This window comes from Nicotiana tabacum, chromosome 22, assembly GCF_000715075.1.
Source record: "Nicotiana tabacum cultivar K326 chromosome 22, ASM71507v2, whole genome shotgun sequence".
NCBI lineage: Eukaryota > Viridiplantae > Streptophyta > Magnoliopsida > Solanales > Solanaceae > Nicotiana > Nicotiana tabacum.
The window spans coordinates 171,252,818-171,273,817 of NC_134101.1; the positions used below are offsets into that span (position 1 = coordinate 171,252,818).

General features: G+C 38.9%; 1 protein-coding gene and 1 pseudogene across 1 annotated transcript; one reads left to right on the top strand and one right to left on the bottom strand.

Annotated features, from left to right (window-relative positions):
* Positions 1 to 7,622: 7,622 nt before the first annotated feature.
* On the top strand, positions 7,623 to 20,995 carry LOC107762265 (pentatricopeptide repeat-containing protein At4g14850-like; annotated as a pseudogene).
* On the bottom strand, positions 15,498 to 16,192 carry LOC142176157 (uncharacterized). The gene is made up of 2 exons (XM_075243241.1): positions 16,092 to 16,192; positions 15,498 to 15,981 (listed from the first exon to the last, which is right to left on the bottom strand). Exons 1-2 carry the CDS (start codon positions 16,190 to 16,192, stop codon positions 15,498 to 15,500), a joined length of 585 nt encoding a protein of 194 aa, XP_075099342.1.
* Positions 20,996 to 21,000: the final 5 nt, after the last annotated feature.

Sequence of the window (21,000 nt, forward strand, 5' to 3'; positions counted from 1 at the left end):
ACTCAGTCCTCACAGTCACTTAGTCCTCATAGTCACTTAGTCCTCACAGTCACTCAGCACTCACGCTCGACACTCGCACTCAGTAGGTACCTGCGCTCATTTTTGGTAAGTTAGACTTCGAAGGGACAGATCCTACCCAAGTGCTAATATAAGCCAATCATGACGTGAATCAATAAAGCCTACCACAACGAGCAACCTGATCTCATAAACATCCTCACAATCATGCCTTTGGCCTCACTCAGTCATCAATCTCTTCATTCTCTCGGACTCATAATGTCATGAAAATCAGCCCAAAAATGATGGTATGATGTATCAATAAATAGTAACAAAGACTGAGATATGATATGCAATGAATGCGTATGACTGAGTATGTAATTGCAATGTAAGCAAATAACTCAACAACAGAAATGACCTTAGTAGGTCCTACCGGGATAAACATATAACCTAGACATGGTTTTTCACATAGATCGCAGCTCAATTACTCTAATCCGTAGAAATTTCATGAATAGAAACAAGATTAGGTCACCACACATTACCACAGAATCAATCGAGTCATAAATCATACGGTGCACGCCTACATACCAGTCACCTAGCATGTGTGTCACCTCAACACCAACACATAATACGTACATTCTAGGATCCATACCCTCAGCACCAAGTTTAGAAGTGTTACTTATGTCGAACAAGCCAAATTGAATACCAATCAAGACACACAGTACTTTAGAAATTCCATCCCGGACGTATCAACCTCCGAACGGCTCGAAACTAGCCAAAAGTAACTCAAAATATCAAATAATGCCAAAGAAAACAAACCCAACTGATAAAGGTAGAATCTTTAATCAAAAGCCCAAATTTAACCAAAAAGTCAAACTCGGACCCCGCTTCTCGGAACCCGACAAAACTCACAAAATCCAACAACCCATTCAATTATGAGTCCAACAATACTAGTTTCACTCAAATCTAACTCCGAATGCTTCAAACTCAAAAAATTACTTTATGAAATTTTAGATAAAAACTCTCAATTTCTCTTTTGAAATCATCAACCAAATGCCAAAAATGAGGATAGACTCCTGAAATATAATCAAAATCGAGTAGAGAATACTTACCACAATTCATATGGTGAAAATTGCCTCAAAAATTGCTTCAATCCGAGCACCATAGCTCCAAATATGTTAAAATGGCTGAACCCCCCAAAATAGAGTACTTATAATCACTGGAAGAATTAATGAATCGCAATTGCAAAAATACCATCGTGAACGTGAAGAAGAAAAATACACTGCCCATCAATGAAGACAATGACAAATGAGTCAAGCTATGACATGAACACCCTGCTATGTAGCATGGAAGATCTATGTGTGTTTTTTTTTCCGTAAGATGATGGAGTATGAGTGATGTATCAGCCAATCCTTAGCGGGGCTGAGATCGGCTATGGAGATTCTAGCATTCATAAGGTTTAGGGGCTGGATGTTATCATAGGCAAATTATTCCTTGATTTCAAATTGTGAAGAAGTGTTGGGTATTGGATAACAGATGGTATGTGTTATGGATAGATTGCTATGGGCTTTTGGAAGGTTATTTACCTACTTGGGGATGATTGGAATTGGTTTGGAGGCTATTTATAAACCCAATAAGAATGTGTATTCTATATTAGATCAGGTTTGGTACTCTTACGCAATTTCTATCGTGGGTATATTACTGGGCAGAATGGATGTTATTCGTGCCCCAGTCTATGTTATATGCTTCTCTCTTATGCTATGATAGGTTGTGAGGTTGTATGATTATTCACACGTATGTTGTAATCACGTTCAGGACTTATGTCGATATGGTAGAGATGTCCCTCGTGATGTGATTTACTTATTGCACCTTAATTGTGCTTGCTTTTCTCCGAGTTATATTATTTCCATTCATCTTTCCACAATTATATTTGTGCACCCTATCGTGCTTGATGTTGGCATATATATGATTAGTGAGCCCGGGCAATTTGGCTCGATAGATATCTCTATATGGATTGATATATTTGGGATCGGGTTGCACGTTGCAACGGAGTTATGTGGGATACCCTTCCTTGTGTTTATTGCGTGTTTTATTTTCCCTTCATGGGACAAGTTAATGAAATCATACCTTTTTTGTTATATTTATTGTACTTGTTAGATAATCCTCATACCTTGCTTTCTTTCTATTGTTAGATACTTTCTTTCTGATTTATTGCTTGATTGGTGTATGAACCGTGTTGTGTGAGAATCAATGTGATTTTGGTGTTATTTGTTAGTTGGGCTGCTTATATTGGTTGAAATAAGGTTTCTAGACCTGAGATTCACACTATCGCGTCGGAATGAGGAGTGTTTGGAAGAATGATACCTATTTCCGCTCAAAAATTGGGCAATGAGCCTTGTCGGACGAGAGAGTTTCTTAAGTTGTTGATTTCATAGGTGTTTATGAGTTTCTGTATGTTTCTCTTATCACTAGCAACGTTGCGAAGGTCCAAAATGAGTGGGATGAAGTGTATTACTGGTACCGAGATTGTTATTGGGCAACTATGGTGGTCGAAAGTTATTGCTACAAGCATCTGGGTTATGCAGAATATCAGATGATTATACCTTTAGTTGAGGTTGTTACTTGATCAAGCTTGTTTTGGCTTATACAATGTATTGATATGAGATTCAGGTCTTATGATGAGTTTCATATGTTGAGATTTGGGTTCTAAGGTTTATGAACTAAAGAAGAGGTGAGATCTTTAGCTAAGTTGTGTTGTCAGGCTTATATGGATTGGGGTGTCGTGGGATCACCCTCGGTTGCAGGTATGGTGAGCTCATGCAGTAATTTGATAGCTTTGGAATGGCTATTGGCACGTTCGAGGACGAACTTATGTTTAAGTGGGGGGAGGGGGGATGTAATGACCCCACCGGTCATTTTGAGTATTTGCATTCAATTCGACAGTTTGAGGTCACAAATAGATTCGCATGGTGTATTTTGACTTGCTTGCATTGTTAGTTTTGATTTTCAAGTGGTTTGGAATTGATTTAGAAGGATGACTCTCACTTGAGAAGCTTGAAGTTGAAATAATTGACCAAGTTTGACTTTTATGTATATGATATTATATCAGAGTTTTGATGGTTTTGGTAGGTCCGGATGGTAATTTTGGACTTGGGAGTATGCCCGGATTTGCATTTGGATGTTTCTAGAAGGTTTCGACAATAATTGGCGTAAATTGGCAATTTAAAGGTTTGGATTTTTTCTAAGTTTGACCATGGTTTGACTTTATGTCTACCGAGTTCGGATTTTAGTTTCGGGGCTTGAAATAGGTTCGTTTCGTCATTTGGAACTTGTCTGCAAAATTTGGTGTCATTTGAAGTTGATTTGATGTGGTTCATTCGCTTGGTTGCAATTCTAGAAATACTTGAAGTTCAATGTGATTTTCGAGCGTTTTGGTATCTGATTCGTTGTTTTCAGATGTTATTTTGGTATTTTGACCATGCGAGTGAGTTTGTATGATATTTATGCACTTGTGTAGATATTTGGTGTGGAGCTCGAGGGCTCGGGTGGGTTTTAGACGCATTTTAGAGTGTTTTGAAGAGTTTCAGTTTTGTTGGGTTTGGTCTGGTGCATCAGGTCTCACAAATGCGAGATTTTGTTTGTGTCTACGAACCTCGCATTTGCGAGGAGGGTTATGCATTTGCGAGGTTAGGGTGTCACTGTTGAGCTTACATTTACGAACAAGTTGATCGCATTAGCAATGGCACCTGGGCATGGGCTTTTTTCGCATTTGCGACCCTTATGTTGCTTTTGCGAGGTGCCCAGCTTCGCATTTGCGAGATTTTATGTCATATTTGCGATGTATACAGAGTTGGTCAGTGGTCGCTTTTTGCGATCAAGTTTTCGCAATTGTGGGGTTCGCATTGCGAACCCCTGGTCGCAAATGCGACGTCTGCAGCTTATTTATAGCTGAGTATTGCAGGACTTAGCTTCATTTTATCATATTTTTAACCCTAGACTCGGTAGAAGGAATTTTATGAAGAGATTTTCATACCAAACTATTGGGTAAGTGATTCTAATCAGTTTTCTATTATATTCATGATTTTATACAAGATTTAGCATCAACTCCATGAGAATCTAAGAGAAATTTTTGGATTATTTGTCTATGTTTTGAAAAATAAAAATTGAGATTTGAGAGCCGAATTGGACTCGGATCTGAAAACCAAATATATATCTGAACTCGTGGGGCTATGGGTAGTCGAGACTAACCCTTCGACTCGTATTTTGACCGGTGGTCTCGGGGTTGACTTTTTGGAAATTGTATAAGGATCATAGCTTTATTAATTGGAATTGGTTTCTCTTGCATTGTTTGATATTATTAAGTTATTTTTTGCTAGATTTGAGTCAGGCGGAGGTCAATTTTAAAGGAAAAGCTATTTTGAGTATTGATTTGGCCCAATTGAGGTAAGTATCTTGCCTAATTTTGTGTGGGGAAAATTACCCCTTAGTTTTGGGTTAATGGTATACTTGACCTCTCGATCGAGAATAATCATGATAACACTAGGAGATGGCCATGCATGCCACCGATTTAATAGGGCATAGAAGAATATCTAACGATTTGACATTGCACCGCTGAATCTAGGGCTTCAGATTTGGGCGTTTGAATTTTAAGTGATGAAACGGGCAAGGAATCGGCGAGAATCATGGATAGGGAAGACAAAGGAGATGATTCTGCGTTTGATTTGTGACCTTGCACAAATTTGTGCAAGGTCTGTGCCTGATTTGTGCCGGTGAGCTTTGAGAGAATAGAGAGGAAAGGGGAAATGAGGCGACTGGGTCAAGGGGAAATGATTAGGGTTTGGGGATAGTTGGGATCATCTCGTGAGTTTAAACTCAAAGACGGGATCTGAGCCATTGAATCTTTAGATCAACGGCCCTGATAATTCAGCAGTTAAATAATTAAAACGAGAAAATATGACAACCATTAGATATTTGAATTTGGACGGTTGAGATTGAGTCTGATGGAATATTAAAATTAAAAGGGAAAATGAGATAAAACATGGGTCATTGATCTAAAGGATGGACGTCTTAGATTGGATGTGTTTATTTTGTAAGTGTTGGAGATGGGTGACGTGGCATGAGCTCATTGGCTCAACATAAATTGCCCCGATTGCCAAAGTGGAATGGGAGGGGTGAACCTGGACCGACTTTTGGTCTTGGGGCAGTGTTTTCTGGGCAGAAATTAGTTTAACAAATAGCCACATTGTATTTAATTGTGCAATTGTAGCCATTTAGTCTTTAACCTTTTAAAAATTAATTTAAACAAACTTAATTAATTTCAATAAAATGTAATAAAAATTATAATCATCAAATACACTATTAATTACTGTATTTAGTTAATTAATTATTAAATATCTCATTTTCTATTTGTGATACTAATTTCGAGCTTATTTTGAAATAATGGGTTATTTTTACCAAAATTAAGAAATAACCCTATTAAATTAACTATAAACCTATGTAATGAATATGAGAGTTATTTTAATTACTACAAAAATAATAAGACTAGTATATATATATATATATAATACTAACTTATTAATTAACACCATTAATTACTTAATTTTATATAAAAATAGGTATTATTAATTAAAAAATATTTTCAACATATTTATTGGAAATCAGTAAGTATAATTAAATTAATATTTAAAGGAAGGGTCAAAATTGGTTGTCAACAATGAGAACAAGCAACATAAGAGATTCGTAAAGAACTTTCTAGATTTTTGATATTTACCCATGTGAATTTTCGTTTATTTTTGCACATCATATTTAAATTAATATGGCTTAACCAATTATGTCAACTGAATAAATTATCAACATCGATAAATTTCAGGTTTACACCATGACGTATGCAATATCAATAAAATCCAAGTTTATTATAATATGGGGTTTTATATCAATAAATTTCTACTTTATTGTGACATTCTTTTTTTTGTGTGGTACAAGCTGAAGAATAAAGCGGGTAGCTTTTCACATACATATTACCCTGCTACAAGTTGTAATAATAAAAGATATTATATATTTTCTTTATTTATAGTCTCAATATAACCAACCACTTTAGCGAACACTTTAGAAACTCAACAAGTTTTTTTGAGACTTACTACGATACAATACCTTATTGATAATCAATTTTATTTCTCCAAAACAGTACAGTCAGACCTCTCTATAACAACATCCTTATATAATAACACTTCACTATAAAAGCCAAGTTTTTCCGTAAACCAAATTTCATGTTATAATATATGTTCTATATAACAATACTTCGCTATAATATACAAAAATATTCGGAACAAACGAGGTTGTTATAGAAAGGTTTGACTACATAATTTGCTCTTCTAGAGCTCTCTAATTTTGTACTACCATATATTCATCAATATCCCTATGGTGAATATCTCTTTCAAAGAGAAAGTTATACCATTATGGTAATGGTTAAAATTATATGCAAGATCTGTTTCTTGCATTATTGTTGTCATTTAATAATTACATTGTCAAGTCCACATTCATTGATATTTTTACGGTAATTTTATCTTCTTTCAAACTTATCATATATTGCTACCATATTCTCTTAAGGGAACGAGAATAAAGCAATTTCAATGGGACGAGTTTCCACTTCTTGTGCTCACAATCATACATGAATTTCTTGTGCTCACATCTGGTGGTAATAATTTCTTACAGCTCTATTATAGTTGAAATCAAAATTTATTGTCTTTGCTTGTATTTAAAATTAAATTATAGAATTTCAAGAATTTAAAAGAGAAAAATAAGGTGAAATACCTACCTTTAATCCATAATTTATTCCTGAAGAACATTTATGGAACAATTGACAATCATTATGCCCAATATTATTACAAATTAAGCATCGTACACGTATCCCAAATCTGATGACCAAAGCATATGCCTAGTGTAAGAAAATCAATGCATTCACGCAAATTACTATATCTTATCTCCACGGGTGGTTTAAATTTTCAAACATTAGACAACTAATTAATAGTATATCTAGAAATTAAAACAACCTCAGTAATGGGACGTTCGGGATGAAGCCAATCAAAAAAAAAAAAATTCGATTTGGATAATATCTTTATTATGACACAAGATTGTTCTAAGCAGCTCAATTCCGATCTTCACTGGTCTGAGACGGCCCTCTGCAAGGCCAGAAATTGGAACACATTGATTCCGCTCGTTCCCGTCATTCGCTTCAGGGCCTCTCCCTCAGTGTGGTCAGTACTCCATACGTCCTTCTACTCAATTGGTTAGAGTCGTGTTGCAACGTATTATAAAACAATAAAAGGAGAAAAAGAGTAATGAATAGAAAAGTAGAAATAAAATTGTTATTAGTTTAGGATTAATTTACAATGGAATAGAACACATTTATTTATAGGAAAAAAATAATTTAGCACCAAACTAACAAACTCTAAAATCTAAACATAGACATTCAATATAAATAAATTACTATTTATAAGAAATTTCACGTACTACTATTTTATTTTATTTTTGGAAAAAATTATAACCCGATGTCCAAACAAATAATAATGCTCCTGTTATATGTTGGTGCGCGTTTACTTGGACAATGGTTTTCGAATCAAGTATGACAAAACCTTTGGCGCCTTTATCCCAGTGGAAGAAAACTTCTTCATCAACGTATTTGCGTACAATTCAAACATTCTTCTCCATTCCTAAAATTACTGTCAACTTCAAGATTTCCCAGCGAATCACAGCAATCTATTTTCAAGCTTCACGGAAGCTGTTATATTTCCTACACAAAGCTCCTTTCACAGCTTTCCCAAACAAAGTCTTTGAACCCGGGTCTTCGAATCCAAGCTCATTTAACCAAAATTGAATTATCAAATGATAGCAAACATAAGAAACCACTTAATTAGTTTTTATTTAAAATGTGGTACTTTTGACTATGCATGAAAACTGATCGATGAAAGTCCTGAACCAATTTGGTTTCTTGGTCATCTTTGATATCTGGATATACCCAGAATAGTTTTAGTAACGATTCTATCTGGGCTTTCTTCAAAAAGCATTCTTTGGGTCTTAAATGTAATGACTTCACTTTTCCTAATGTGCTTAAGGCATGTTCTACTGAGAAGGAACTTCTATTAAGAAAGCAGCTTCATGGGATTGTTGTGGTGACAGGGTTTGAGTTTGATGTTTTCATCGCGAATACTTTGGTTGTTATGTATGCAAAATGTGGCGAGCTTTTTGATTCTAGGTTGTTGTTTGAGGAAATTCCGGAGAAAAATGTTATTTCTTGGAATGCTTTGTTTTCTTGTTACCCACAAAATGCTTTTTTCAGTGAGGCTATGTGTATGTTTCTTGACATGATTGATAGAGAGGTGATGCCTGGTGAGTATAGTTTATCCAATATACTGAATGCTTGTACTGGTTTAGGAGACATTGTTCAAGGGAAGAAAATTCATGGATTTTGGTAAAGCTTGGTTATGATTCTGATCCTTTCTCGTCTAATGCTACTTGTCGACATGTATGCCAAAGGGGGAGATATTAAGGATGCAATTACAGTTTTTGAGGTAATGCAATAGCCTGACATTGTTACATGGAATGCTATTATAGCTGGTTGTTTTCTTCATGAATGTCACCCGCAGGCTTTAGACATGTTGAATCAGCTGAGGAGGTCTGGAATTTTCCCTAATATGTTCACTTTATCAAGTGCTCTCAAGGCCTGTGCTGCATTGGAGCTTCCAGAATATGGTAAAGGGTTACATTCTCTTTTGATAAAGAAAGATATCATATTGGATCCATTCATGAGTGTTGGTCTTATTGATATGTATTGCAAGTGTGATTTGACCAAGGATGCGAGGTTGATCTATGATCTGATGCCCGAGAAGGATTTAATTGCATTGAATGCTATTATCTCTGGTTACCCACAGAAAGAGGAAGACGAGGAATATCTAGACCTTTTTGTTCAGATGTACAATCAAGGAATTAGATCTGATCAGACGAGTTTACTTGCCGTCCTCAAGTGTGCTGCTTCTTGCAGGCTGCTTATGTTTGCAAACAAGCACATGCACTTTTATGAAGTCAGGATTTCAGTGTGACACATTTGCCGTAAACAGTCTTGTTGATTCTTATGGAAAATGTAGCCTGCTGGATGACGCAACTACAAATTTTGACGAGTTCCCTATACCGGATTTTCCATCTTTTACCTCTCTTATAACCGCTTATGCTCTATATGGCCAGGGTGAAGATGCTATGAAACTCTACCTGAAGTTGCAAGATATGGGACTCAAGCCAGATTCATTTGTTTACAGTTCTCTCCTAAATGCATGTGCAAATCTATCAGCATATGAACAGGGGAAACAAATACATGCTCATGTATTGAAACAGGGGCACATGCACCCTTCATCAAAAAATTTCGTCAATATGTATGTATAGATAATACGAAAAATACATAATACTTGATATAAATATAAAAAATGACACTGCATATCCTTATAGTGATTTATTTATTTGTTCACTTTTTCAAATGTTGACACAGCTTACAAAAATTCTTGCTTATGCCATTGTATTAAAATATGTGCTCATGTCAGATGTATTTGCTGGTAACTCCCTAGTGAACATGTATGCCAAATGTGGAAGTATAGAGGATGCTAACCGTGCTTTCGTTGAGGTTCCTAAGAAAGGTATTGTTTCATGGTCGGCAATGATTGGAGGACTTGCCCAACATGGACATGCAAAAGGGGCGCTTCATTTATTTGGCGAGATGCTGAATGATGGCGTATTTCCCAATCACATAACATTGGTTAGTGTCCTCTGTGCATGTAACCATGTTGGCTTAGTTGCAGAAGCCAAGAAGTATTTTGACACAATGACAGATTCATTGATTTGGGACTGAACCAACTCAAGAGCATTATGCCTGCATGATCAATGTCCTTGGGCGGGCAGGAAAACTAGATGACGCTATTATTCTCATAAAGATGCCTTTTGAAGCTAATTCAACTGTCTGGGGTGCTCTTCTGGGTGCTGCAGGATTCCATTTGATTTTAGAGGTACCGCAATGTGCTGCTGAGATGCTTTTTTATCTTGAACCAGATAAATCTGGCACTCATGTTCTTCTTGCAAACATTTATGCATCAATTGGGTTGTGGGAAAATGTTGCAAAAGTAAGAAGACTGATGAAAGACAGTAAACTGAAAAAGGAACCTGGAGTTGGATTGAGGTCAAAGATAGTGTTTATACATTTATAGTGGGAGGCGGAAGCCACTCTAGAAGTGAAAATATATATGCCAAATTGGAGGAGTTGGGACAATTAATGACTAAAGCTGGTTATGTTCCAATGGTAGAGATTGATCTCCATGATGTGGAAAAGAGACAAAAAGAAATTCTTCTCTCCTACCATAGTGAGAAACTAGCTATTGCATTTGGGCTGATTGTTACACCTCCTGGTGCTCCTATTAGAGTGAAGAAGAACCTCCGGATATGTTTGGACTGCCATACAGCTTGTTTCAAATTCATTTGTAAAATTGTCTCTAGAGAGATCATTATTATAGTATTAACCTATTCTACCATTTTAAGGACGGTTCTTGTTCATGTGGTGATTATTCGTAGCACTTGAAGGATTACCTCTTTCATTTGGCTAGAAGACCCACTGAGCAAGTTTACACTTTCTAATTCGCCTGGAGCTGATAAGAGGTAGAGTGAAACCTTTGGACCAAAAAAACTTGTTTCTTGTTTCCTGTTTCCCTTATCTTCCCTTTAACTGCTTCTGCGTAGGTTCAACTAGTTCCTGTAACTTATGGAATATTTGGATTTTGGGGATTGTCCTGCTAACTGTGTCACTAATTATCTGAATACCTTTTCTCAGTAATATGAACACCTCATCCTTTACTTAATATTTTGAAGGGGCATATCTCAATTCCTTATTGGCACAAAAACTTACTCTATCTTGTGATGATAGCGACAATAACCTGACGAATCGTGGTTATCTTGTAAACTGTCCTCCTAGAAAAGTTTGTCAGTAACTCTCTTGTAATTTTTTAAAAAGAAAATACAGAAATATGTCACGTCCTTAGTCTTGAACTAAGTACACGTGCGGCACTTGACAACTCACTTACGATCTTGCACAATTTGCTCACGTTCTTGCTATGCCAAGTCAGCTTACTTCACTCAAGATCGCTAAGGAATGTTAGAACACAAAAGAATCGCCAAATGAAGCTTTTGTATTAGAGAGAACTTGATTGTCTTGCTTGGTGAGTTTACAAATGAATGCCCCCTATTTATACTAATCACCTAAGGGCTAGTGCGTAAATAATAATTGTTCCACAAGTTCTTCCATATTTACAAATAAGTACACTCTCTAGAATCTTCTATATAGCTAGAATCTTCCAAGGACTTTCCTAGTAATTCCATAGGGTTCTAGAGTCTTCCTAATGAAACCTCTATATTTTTCTAGAACCTTCCTACAAGTGCATAAATATCTAGAGCTTTCCCAAGAAAATTCTCTATAGTTCTAGAATATTCCACTAAGATCTAGTCCCTAACTTATGTAACCCTTCCATATGACAAAAATATATGCCAAGTGACACCTACGTGGCATGATGATGTGGCGGGTCATGACAAATAGCAACAATTTTAATGGTAAAATCTTGCGTAGATTCAATTTACTTTTTGATGCATCTATTGCAAAAATACGAGAGTGCATAGATATGCGTCATATGTGTGTTTATGTAATGCAGAAAGAGACATTCATACTTTTGCATTTATCGCTACTGCTCAACATATGTTCCTATTGAGAAATGGTAACTCAATATGATAAAGGTAAAGAAGCATATCTTGAAAAGTAAAGACTAACTGTTGCAGATAAGTAATCTGTATCAGTGGTTGCGTTTGGCTTTGTGAAATTGCATCTTATTTTTTGTTTTCTTTGTCTAACCTGATGTGCAATGTTTTCCTCTTGCTTCCGCTTAAGAAAATAAAATAATATTGACGCACAAGTTATCAGACCCCATGGTGTGGGATAATATTGGGTATGTTGTTGTTGTTGATGCACAAGTTACATGATATTTGAATTTGCAAAGGATGTGCTTGCAAAATTGCATTGTCTTTGTTAGACATGGATGAATTGAAGTTATATGATGGGTTCCATGAATGTATAGAACTTACTGAAAAAGGATGATAATTTTTGTTTCTTTCTTTGGTAGGCTGATGGTGCATGTCTCCACAATCTCCAGTATCAAAATCAATAACTAGTTCAACAGTTAGATGCCAGAAACATAAATTGCATGATCTTGAAGGCAAAAGGAAAGAATTATGGGACAGTGAAGCTTCTTATGATTACTTCTTGATTAAATCGGATCTGGAATCAGCTAACTTCTTTACTCATCCTAATAGTCTGGTGTCTGAATGGCTTAAATAACCTAACTTGTGATTTGCGTCGTTTTGATGGTCTTCTAAGTGATCTGATTCTTCTTGGAGCATGCAGTGTGGCAGATCAATTTGCTTTGCAAATCTGGGATCATCTGGATTATTCCGGAGGTTGGTTGTTAGAAGTATATGTGAATTTGGGTTTTATGTATTCAGTGGCGAAGCTAGGAATTTTCCTAAGGGTATTCAAATTTGAAAGAAATGAAAAAATATTCCCGACAAAAGGTGTTCAATATGTGTTATATACCTCTAAAAACGTAATATTATACCTATATACATAGTGCAATTTTGCGACGAAGGGTGGTCAACTGACTACCCTTGTGACCATGTGGCTTCGCCACTCTATGTATTATCCTGAAATTTCAATGTAGAAAGGACAAGCTGTTGTGCATTGTTGTGAGAATAATTTATTGATTTCTAAAGTCATTTAGGTTCAATTCTATGATGTCCCACGGAGGAGATATTCCTATGTAGGCTGTTGAAAACCAATGTTTGGCAATTCCAATGCCAAATCTATCCTGAATATCAGAGAAGCTCTTGATTTTTTTTAATAAGGTAAATTGTATTAATCAAAAGAGAGAAAACTCCCGTATATAGGAAGTATACCAAAAAGTAGAGAATTACATCAGAACATGATTCTCTACAAAAGACGCCCAATCTTCTATACAAGTAGGGGCTATATGAGTGCACCAAAAAGCGATCAAAGATAAAAGACTATTCTTAAAATGTGAAAAAGGAGACTCAATCCCCTCAAAAGCTTTCCTATTTCTCCTCTCCCCCCCTAAACTATCCACATGAGAGCTATCGGGCGAACTTCCACGCCTTTTGCTTTCTTCTTCTACGGAAATCGGTCCAGCTATATAACATCTCCTTTACCGTTCTTGGCATCACGCATTGAATACCAAAAAGATTCAGGATTGCCCTCCACAAAGCTGAGGACACAGGGCAATGCAATAAAAGATGATCAACTTCTTCCCCTGAGCTTTTATACATTTAGCACCAACTAACAAGTGTAATTCCTCTCTTTTGAAGATTTTCAGCAGTCAAGATCACTCCCCTCGCCGCTAGCCATGCAAAAAAGCACACCTTTGTGGGTGCCTTAGGAATCCAGATCGAGGAGTATGGAAAAGTGGCCCCCTCTCTCACGAACATACTCTGATAAAAGGACTTTACGGTGAACAAACCATCGCCACAAAAACCCCATCTCCAAGAATCACAAGATGGCCGAGGCCTGTCTTGCCCATATAGCAATGTAAACAAATTTAGGAGCTCCGCAATATCCTAATATTGTATGTTCCTTCTAAATGAGAGGTCTCATACTACCCCCCCCCCCCCATGCTCCTTACGAATCTGTTGGACCATCAATTCCTTCTGGTTTGAAGCTCTGAAGACGTGGGGAAGGAGACCCACAGAGTATCCTCTCCACACCACCTATGATTCCAAAAGCTGATTCTCCTCCCATCTCCCACCTTGTAAGTGATGTTTCCACTGAATGCTTCCCAATTCTTCATGATGCTCCTCCACATGCCACACCCAAAAGGTGTTGTGATTGATTTGGTCCTCCAACCCCCTCCTGTGGAATCGTACTTTTTCTACTATGACCTCCCTCCATAGGGCATGCTCTTCTACCCCGAATCTCTACAGCCACTTCCCCAATAAAGCTCTGTTGAATACCCTAAGATCTTTTACTCCAAGTCCACCCCACTTCTTTGGGGAAGTGACTGTCTGCCAATTCACTAGATGAAACTTTCTAGTTCCATCCGCGGCATCCCAAAGAAAATTCCTTTGAAGCCGCTATAGTTTTTCTGTGATGCTCACCGGAGCTTGCAACAGGGACAAGTAATAGGTGGGCATACTGGATAAAGTGCTTTTAATAAGCACTTCCTTACCGCCTTTTGACAAATACCGTTTCTGCCAGCCTACTAATCTTTTTTCAACCCTTTCGATCACTGGATTCCAAACCGTAATTCCTTATGCGACGAGCCCAATGGGAGACCCAGGTAAGTAGTGGGGAGGGAGCCCACCTTACATCTGAGAACATAAGACAAAGCATCAATATTAGCAACCTCACCCACCGGGAAAATCTCACACTTGCCGAAATTGATTTTGAGTCCTAAAACTATCTGAAACCACTGCTGGACCTGCTTTAGGTAGGTCAACTGATCCATATCGGCATCACAGAAAACCAGGGTGTCACCGCAAAGAGCAAATGAGAGACTCTTCGGGCACTGAGCACCTCGATTAGAGTTGCGAATCCTCTCAAGAAGCCTCCGCCTGCCGCACGATCCATCATTTCTTAGAGCATCCATCACTAGAATGAATAGCTTGGGGGATAGGGGGTCACCTTGCCTGAGACCCCTGGAGCTGCCAAAGAAACCACACGTGCTGCCATTAACCAAGACAGAGAATCTTTCTTAGGCAGAACTTGATCCATCCCCTCCATCTTGCCCCAAACATCATCCGCATCATAATGAAATTCAGGAACTCCCAATTGACATGGTCGAAAGCCTTCTCAAGGTCTAACTTGCATAGTAAGCCGGGTTCTCTATTTTTCCTTCTGGAGTCTACAAGTTCATTTGCCACCAAAGTAGCATCCAGGATCTGCCTACCTTCCACAAACGCATTCTGGGAGGACGAACAGTCACGTCAAGAATCTTCTTAAATATGTTGGAAAGCACTTTGGAAATGATCTTGTAGATGCTCCCCACGAGACTAATAGGCATATAGTCTCTGCTACAAGATGCACCTTCTTTCTTAGGCACAATAGTAATAAAAAAAGCATTGATACTTCTCTCAAAAACACCATTCACATGGAAGTATTCAATGACTTCCATCAACTCCCCCTTGATGGTGTCCCAATAGAGCTAGAAGAAGGCCAAAGAGAAACCATCAGGCCCCGGGGCCATATCACCAGCACAACTCGACACAGCTCCTTGCACCTTCTCCTCCTCGAAAGCCCTTTCTAGACACTCACTGTCTCCCTCCCCTATGTGGTTGAACTCTATTCCCCGCAAAGTCGGCCTCTAACTAACTTCCTCTTTGTATAAGTTCTTATAATATCCCACTATCGCCCATTTTACCTCCTACTCTCTCTCAATCCTCACGCCATCCACAACTAAGGACTCTATGAAGTTTCTCCTTCGATTTACAACTGCCACCCTGTGGAAAAACTTGGTATTCGAATCCCCCTCGTTTAACCAGAGCGCCCTCAATTTTTGCCGCCAACTATCCTCCTGAGCTATTACTAACTCGACTATTTCCCTTTTAACCTCCCCCAATTTCGCTTTCTCAGATTCATGTAACTCCTTTGCCCCTTCACCTCTTTCTAATTCCCCCAATTCATGCATAAGCTCCCTCATTTTAACCTCTTCCCTTCCAAAAACCTCCTTATTCCACCTAATAATATCTCCCTTGAGCAATTTAAGTTTTTTCAAAAGACGGAATGAAGGCGTCCATGATATCCTGTAGCTTGTCCACCATTCTTTCACCTTGTTACCGATTCCTGACACTTTCAACCACATGTTCTCGAATCGGAAGGGAGCACGTACCCCTTCCCTCTGCATCCATCTAGCAAAATAGGCAAATGATCCGAAGTCAGCCTAGGTAAAGGAATCTGCAGCACATTCGGCACCAGCTCATCCCATGAGGGCGATATCAGGAATCTATCAAGTCTAGACCTTGAGTTGGAATCCTCCGCCCTAGCCCAAGTAAACCTTTCCCCTGACAGAGGAAGGTCAATGAGAAAGTGATCATTGATGAAGTCAGAAAACTCCTCCATGGCCCTTGAAATCAGATTACACCCTAATCTCTCCTCCAGGAATCTAATAGTGTTAATGTCTCCCCTAGAACCCATAGAATGTCCCATTCCCCATCACAGTGACCAGTTCCTCCCAGAAAGACACCTTGGACCCTTCTCCTACCGGTCTGTACACTCTCCCAAATCCCCACTCTACCCCACTCACTCTATCTTTGACAAGAGTTGCTAAAGAAAAAGCTCCCTTCTTAATCTCCTTTACCTCCAAGCTTCTATCATCCCACATTAGAAGAATGCTCCCGGAACTTCCCACAGCTGGAACCCAGTCATATTTTACCCAATTACCTCCCCAGACACTCCTCACAATCACATCCGACAAAACTTTCATTTTTGTCTCCTGAAAACAAACTAGGTTAGCACCCTACTATCTAACTCTCACTTTGATGATGTCCCTTTTGTTTGGGTCATTCATCCCCCTCACATTCCTTGAAAGAATCTTAACATCTATAAGTAACAATACCCCCTTCTCCCCCCTCCCTGCCGAGCTCCCCTCCTCCTTGTCACACACCCGACCCCTTCTCTGGTACACCACTATATCCCCTAAATTATTTTGCTTAACACCTTGACCCAACTCCCTCCCTGTACCATCATAAAGAGATTGTTGCTCAATCTCCCTCAACAGTTCTAACACCCTATCTTCCTTTCCTTCAAAAGAAACACCTAGAAACTTCCCAAAGTTTAATAGTTTATACTCCATCCAGAAAGACATATACCCTCTTCCAATTCGTGACGAAATTGGGCAGGCGTCTTCTATATGTATCCTTTCCTTGCTCCTACCAGAAGAATACAAGACCATAGCATTGCTCGCAATAGGAACTTTAGTTGCCGAAAGGATCTCACCATTTCCTTGAGGGGCAGCAATCTCTGAAATTAACACCCCGCTACTATAGGAATGACCAGAAACGCCAATACGGTAGCAGGAAGGAAGAGAGCATGGAACCCTTGACGGCATATTAACTGGAGATACTGGTTCGGCACTAACATCAATTGGAGCATGCTCAACAATCTCCCCAGAAGAAGAAGAAGCTTGAAGTGTAACCTCAGGTGAGGGGGCGATGGAGCTGGGTCCATCAAAGGTGGGAGGCCGTTGAATAACAGCACCTGAAGCAGCGACCATCGAAGAGGGGCGCAGGTCACTAGAGCTCGGTGAAGAAATGCCACTGTGAGAAGCACCATTGGCAAAAGAAGGAGGAGCGCCTGTTCCCATATGCTTAGGAGCCTTATCAGGCGTACCTTGAAATAATTTGGGCCCCTTAGGATCAATTCTAATAGAATTGGAAAAAGTTGTTGGTCCTATGTGAGGAGGTCAGGCATAACTTGCTGAAAACTTGTCCGGCCCTATGATAATTAGAAGAGGACTGGCTCATTCTGCCTTTCCGGCCCGCATCACTAACCCATTCACGTCTTTTCCTCCTTTTGAAATTTTGTCTTCCTCTCAAAATTCAAACCTCTCATCTCTTCTTGATCTAACGCCTGATTTTGGCTTAGTCCAGTAATCCGGTGAGCCCTCCTCTCCTCTCAGAGACTAATTCCCCCTCCCCTTCCTTCTATTTGACCTTCCCTTTTCTTCCGCCACCATCATAGGCATAAAGATAGGGCGAAATTCAGGGCTCAACCAAACCCTATAACTCAAGTAGCCATCCTCCACCACAGTGGAGACTGGGATTCTGCCCCTTTTCCTCACCACAATCCTCACTCGCGAGAGATCGTGTAAGTTGCAAGTGACATCAATAAAACCCCTACAGATTCCCCTAATCTTCTTGAATAGGTCAAGACACCAAAGATGCACCGGGAGACCTACCATGTTGACCACCAATGTTTTGCCAATGAAAAGAGGGTCGAGACACCCATCGTGCTCCACCCATCTGTCTAGTTTTAAGTTCCCACCAAACCACCTGTTTCCTCTTACAAGAATTTCTGAAGCTTGAGACTCATCAACAAATCGAAAGAGATATTGCATATCCCTCAGTTGCGATATTTTCAGTCCGTCCTTGACGTTCCATGTCTCTGCTGTCCAGTTCCTAATAGCCTCTGGAGAACCAACCCGTTTGGAGAAAGACCTAATCAAACAAGATTCCAAGAAACCCTTACGCCTGAGAGTGTACTCCTCAGACAGCGAGAAGTGCGGCTCCTGCCCTACGTCAAGCTTTTGATGGCATCTTCCCCCAGGTTCTAGGGCTGGCCAAGAGGCAGCTTTGATAAAAGACATGTTTTCCAATTTTTTAGATTCTAGGGAGAAGTAGAGTTTCTCTCTGTAGAGTCCATCATAACTAAACCAAAAGCCTTGCTAGGGAGCTGACTGAAGAAGAAGAAGAAGTGAAATCTGGCCGGAAAAAGCCACCTCCGTCGCCAGAAAATAGTAAAAGTGGTCGGAATCTGGAGGTTGGTGGATGGGTAGGGTCGGAACAGCCTCGCGAAGAGGCTATCTGAAGAAAAGAAGTTCAGATCTAGCCTGGAAAGGCCTTACGCGCCAGCGCGTGGGTTAGAGTCGCCGGAGCTCTGCCACGCATGGCGGTGCGTGGAGTCGGATTCCGGGGATTTTTTCTGGGTAGTGTCGCGGCAGGGTTGGCTCTCGGATTATGGCGGTGAAATCCTAGGATTCATGGTTCTCAGGCGCCTGGGGAAGCGTGCCTGGGAGCATTTTCTTTGTGTGCAAAGGGAATGTTAATGTCCTCCTTACTAGATCAAATAGGGAACCCATGAACCATCAGAGAGAGCTCGAAAGAAATACCGTTATCTTGGAAGATGCTGATCTGTGTCAATCTTTATCTTGGAAGATGCTATTGATGCTCAGCGAATTAAAACAGAAATTTTTTCTCTTGTTTTGGAAGGAGAATCAGCACAAGGTAGTAACCTGGAAAGACCTTGAGTTGGTCCTACTTTTTACTCTTTATTCTGTGACTACTTTGCAAGTTTTAGTTGTCTTCGGGATTTATTTTTTACTATGTACAGATGTAGTGCTTGAATCAGGTCAAAACTGATTATTTGCCATCATTTAAATTTTCAGATGCTATCATTCTTTTAAGGAAGGTTGATGCTACGATGAAAGAGGAGGCTAATTATCTCCGTTAAGTGATTGATGTTCTTTATTTCAAACACAAAGAATGGGCTGATGCAATTGAAGCTTATAGTCAAAGCCATTCAGTGCTTCAATCTGAGTTAAAACGCCTTGAAGGTAGTTGCAACATTTCTTTATTTCATGCGAGGACACAATATTTTGAGGTGTCCGTATATGAGAGCTCTAAAGTACAATCAGTATTCTGCTTATAGTCAACATTGATATCAAATTATAGAGACATACTTATGTGGCTGTTGGAATTGGTATGTAATGTTTATCTTCAACCATGGTCTATCTATGATGGCATGGAATTGAAAGCTAAGAGCTCCAAATAGAAAACCTGTATCATCAGTTACCGTCCAGCCAACTTATACAAAGAGTGCTGTGCCTGCTACAGAGTGGAAACCTGCTTCTGAGTCAAACTCAATGTCCCAGGCAGATGAAGGTTTATGTCAAGAAGGTAAGATGAATGCATATTCGCAATCAATGTCGCTACTCTTTGAGTAGCTGCATTCTAGCTTCTAGTTCATTATATTACCGAGTTTAGCTAGATTTGACTCTATATGCTTTTCTCCAGGGGAATCAAAATCTGTCTACCTGAGGAATTTGCCATATCCAATGTACTAGTCTAGATTTTTTGCAAGAGTTTAAGAACTTTGGGAAGAATAAGCAGAATGGAGCATTCTTGGAAAAGCGCAAAGTAGTTTTTTCCCGTTGTCAATATTATATGCTTCAATTGTCTTACATGCTCTAATATTTCGATTGCAATTGATGGATAGAATATCAGCATTTGCTATACCTTTGTTGAGTTTGAATACCTCAGGGTTTCCAAAATGCAATTAAGGTATGAAATTTGAAATCATGATTCATTGATTTGGTGTGTGTTTTCGTGGAGGATTTGAGTTGCATTTCTAGTTGTTGGTAAAAGCTGCTCTTAACTTTTTTTTTTTAACCTTCTGTCCTGTAAGATTCCTAGCAGATTGTTCACTCAAATCTTAATTTTAGCTAGCTTTCTAGTACTAAATCGCATTAGTAAGGTCCGTGCTTGAAATATTTCTGATCACATAGATCGATGATCTTTTATTTAATGGTTGTGGAACTTGCATTCAGTAGATAAAACATTTTCTGAAGCAATATGATGCAGTTAGTTGTCTTGAGTAATAGTTGTAAGTGGAAGGTGTACGTCCACGAATTATTGCCACAATCTCATATTCATACATTACTTTGTTATCTCATCCCTTGTATACCTAGTATATGATGCTTTCTCTTCCCTGTTCTTAGGCATTACCCGTACCATTGACTGGAAGGCAAGTTTACATTGAGGAAAGTAGATCAATCAGCTGTAGTGTTTCTCGTGGAGATAGTCTGTAGCTTAAAATTAATTTCAATTTCACATTGTGGTACTTATATCTCTTTATGCTTTTCTTAGAGATTTGTTCTATCTTTTGCTTGCTTGAGTAGTTCTTTGGTAGAATCAATTAACATTATCCTTGTATGCAGGATATAATCTCTTGGTCATGACTTTTAATCTCCACGTTCTTTAGTTAGACTGTGTATGGAGATTTCCTGTTTCATTTGGACTAATGCCCTAGTCACAGTTAATGCTAATTCCTCCCTACGATGATGGTACTACAATCCAAGATGAAATACTGTTATTTTTATTGTTCAATGCAGCTTGTCAGAATGTCTTGAGCAAAGCTAAATGGTATGGTGG

Coding starts and splice junctions, on each gene's coding strand:
- LOC142176157 (XM_075243241.1), bottom strand. CDS start 16,192: ATGGAGGAGTTTTCTGACTTCATCAATGATCACTTTCTCATTGACCTT. Junction 15,982..16,091: donor GCGGAGGATTCCAACTCAAG/GTCTAGACTTGA, acceptor CTATTTTGCTAG/ATGGATGCAGAGGGAAGGGG.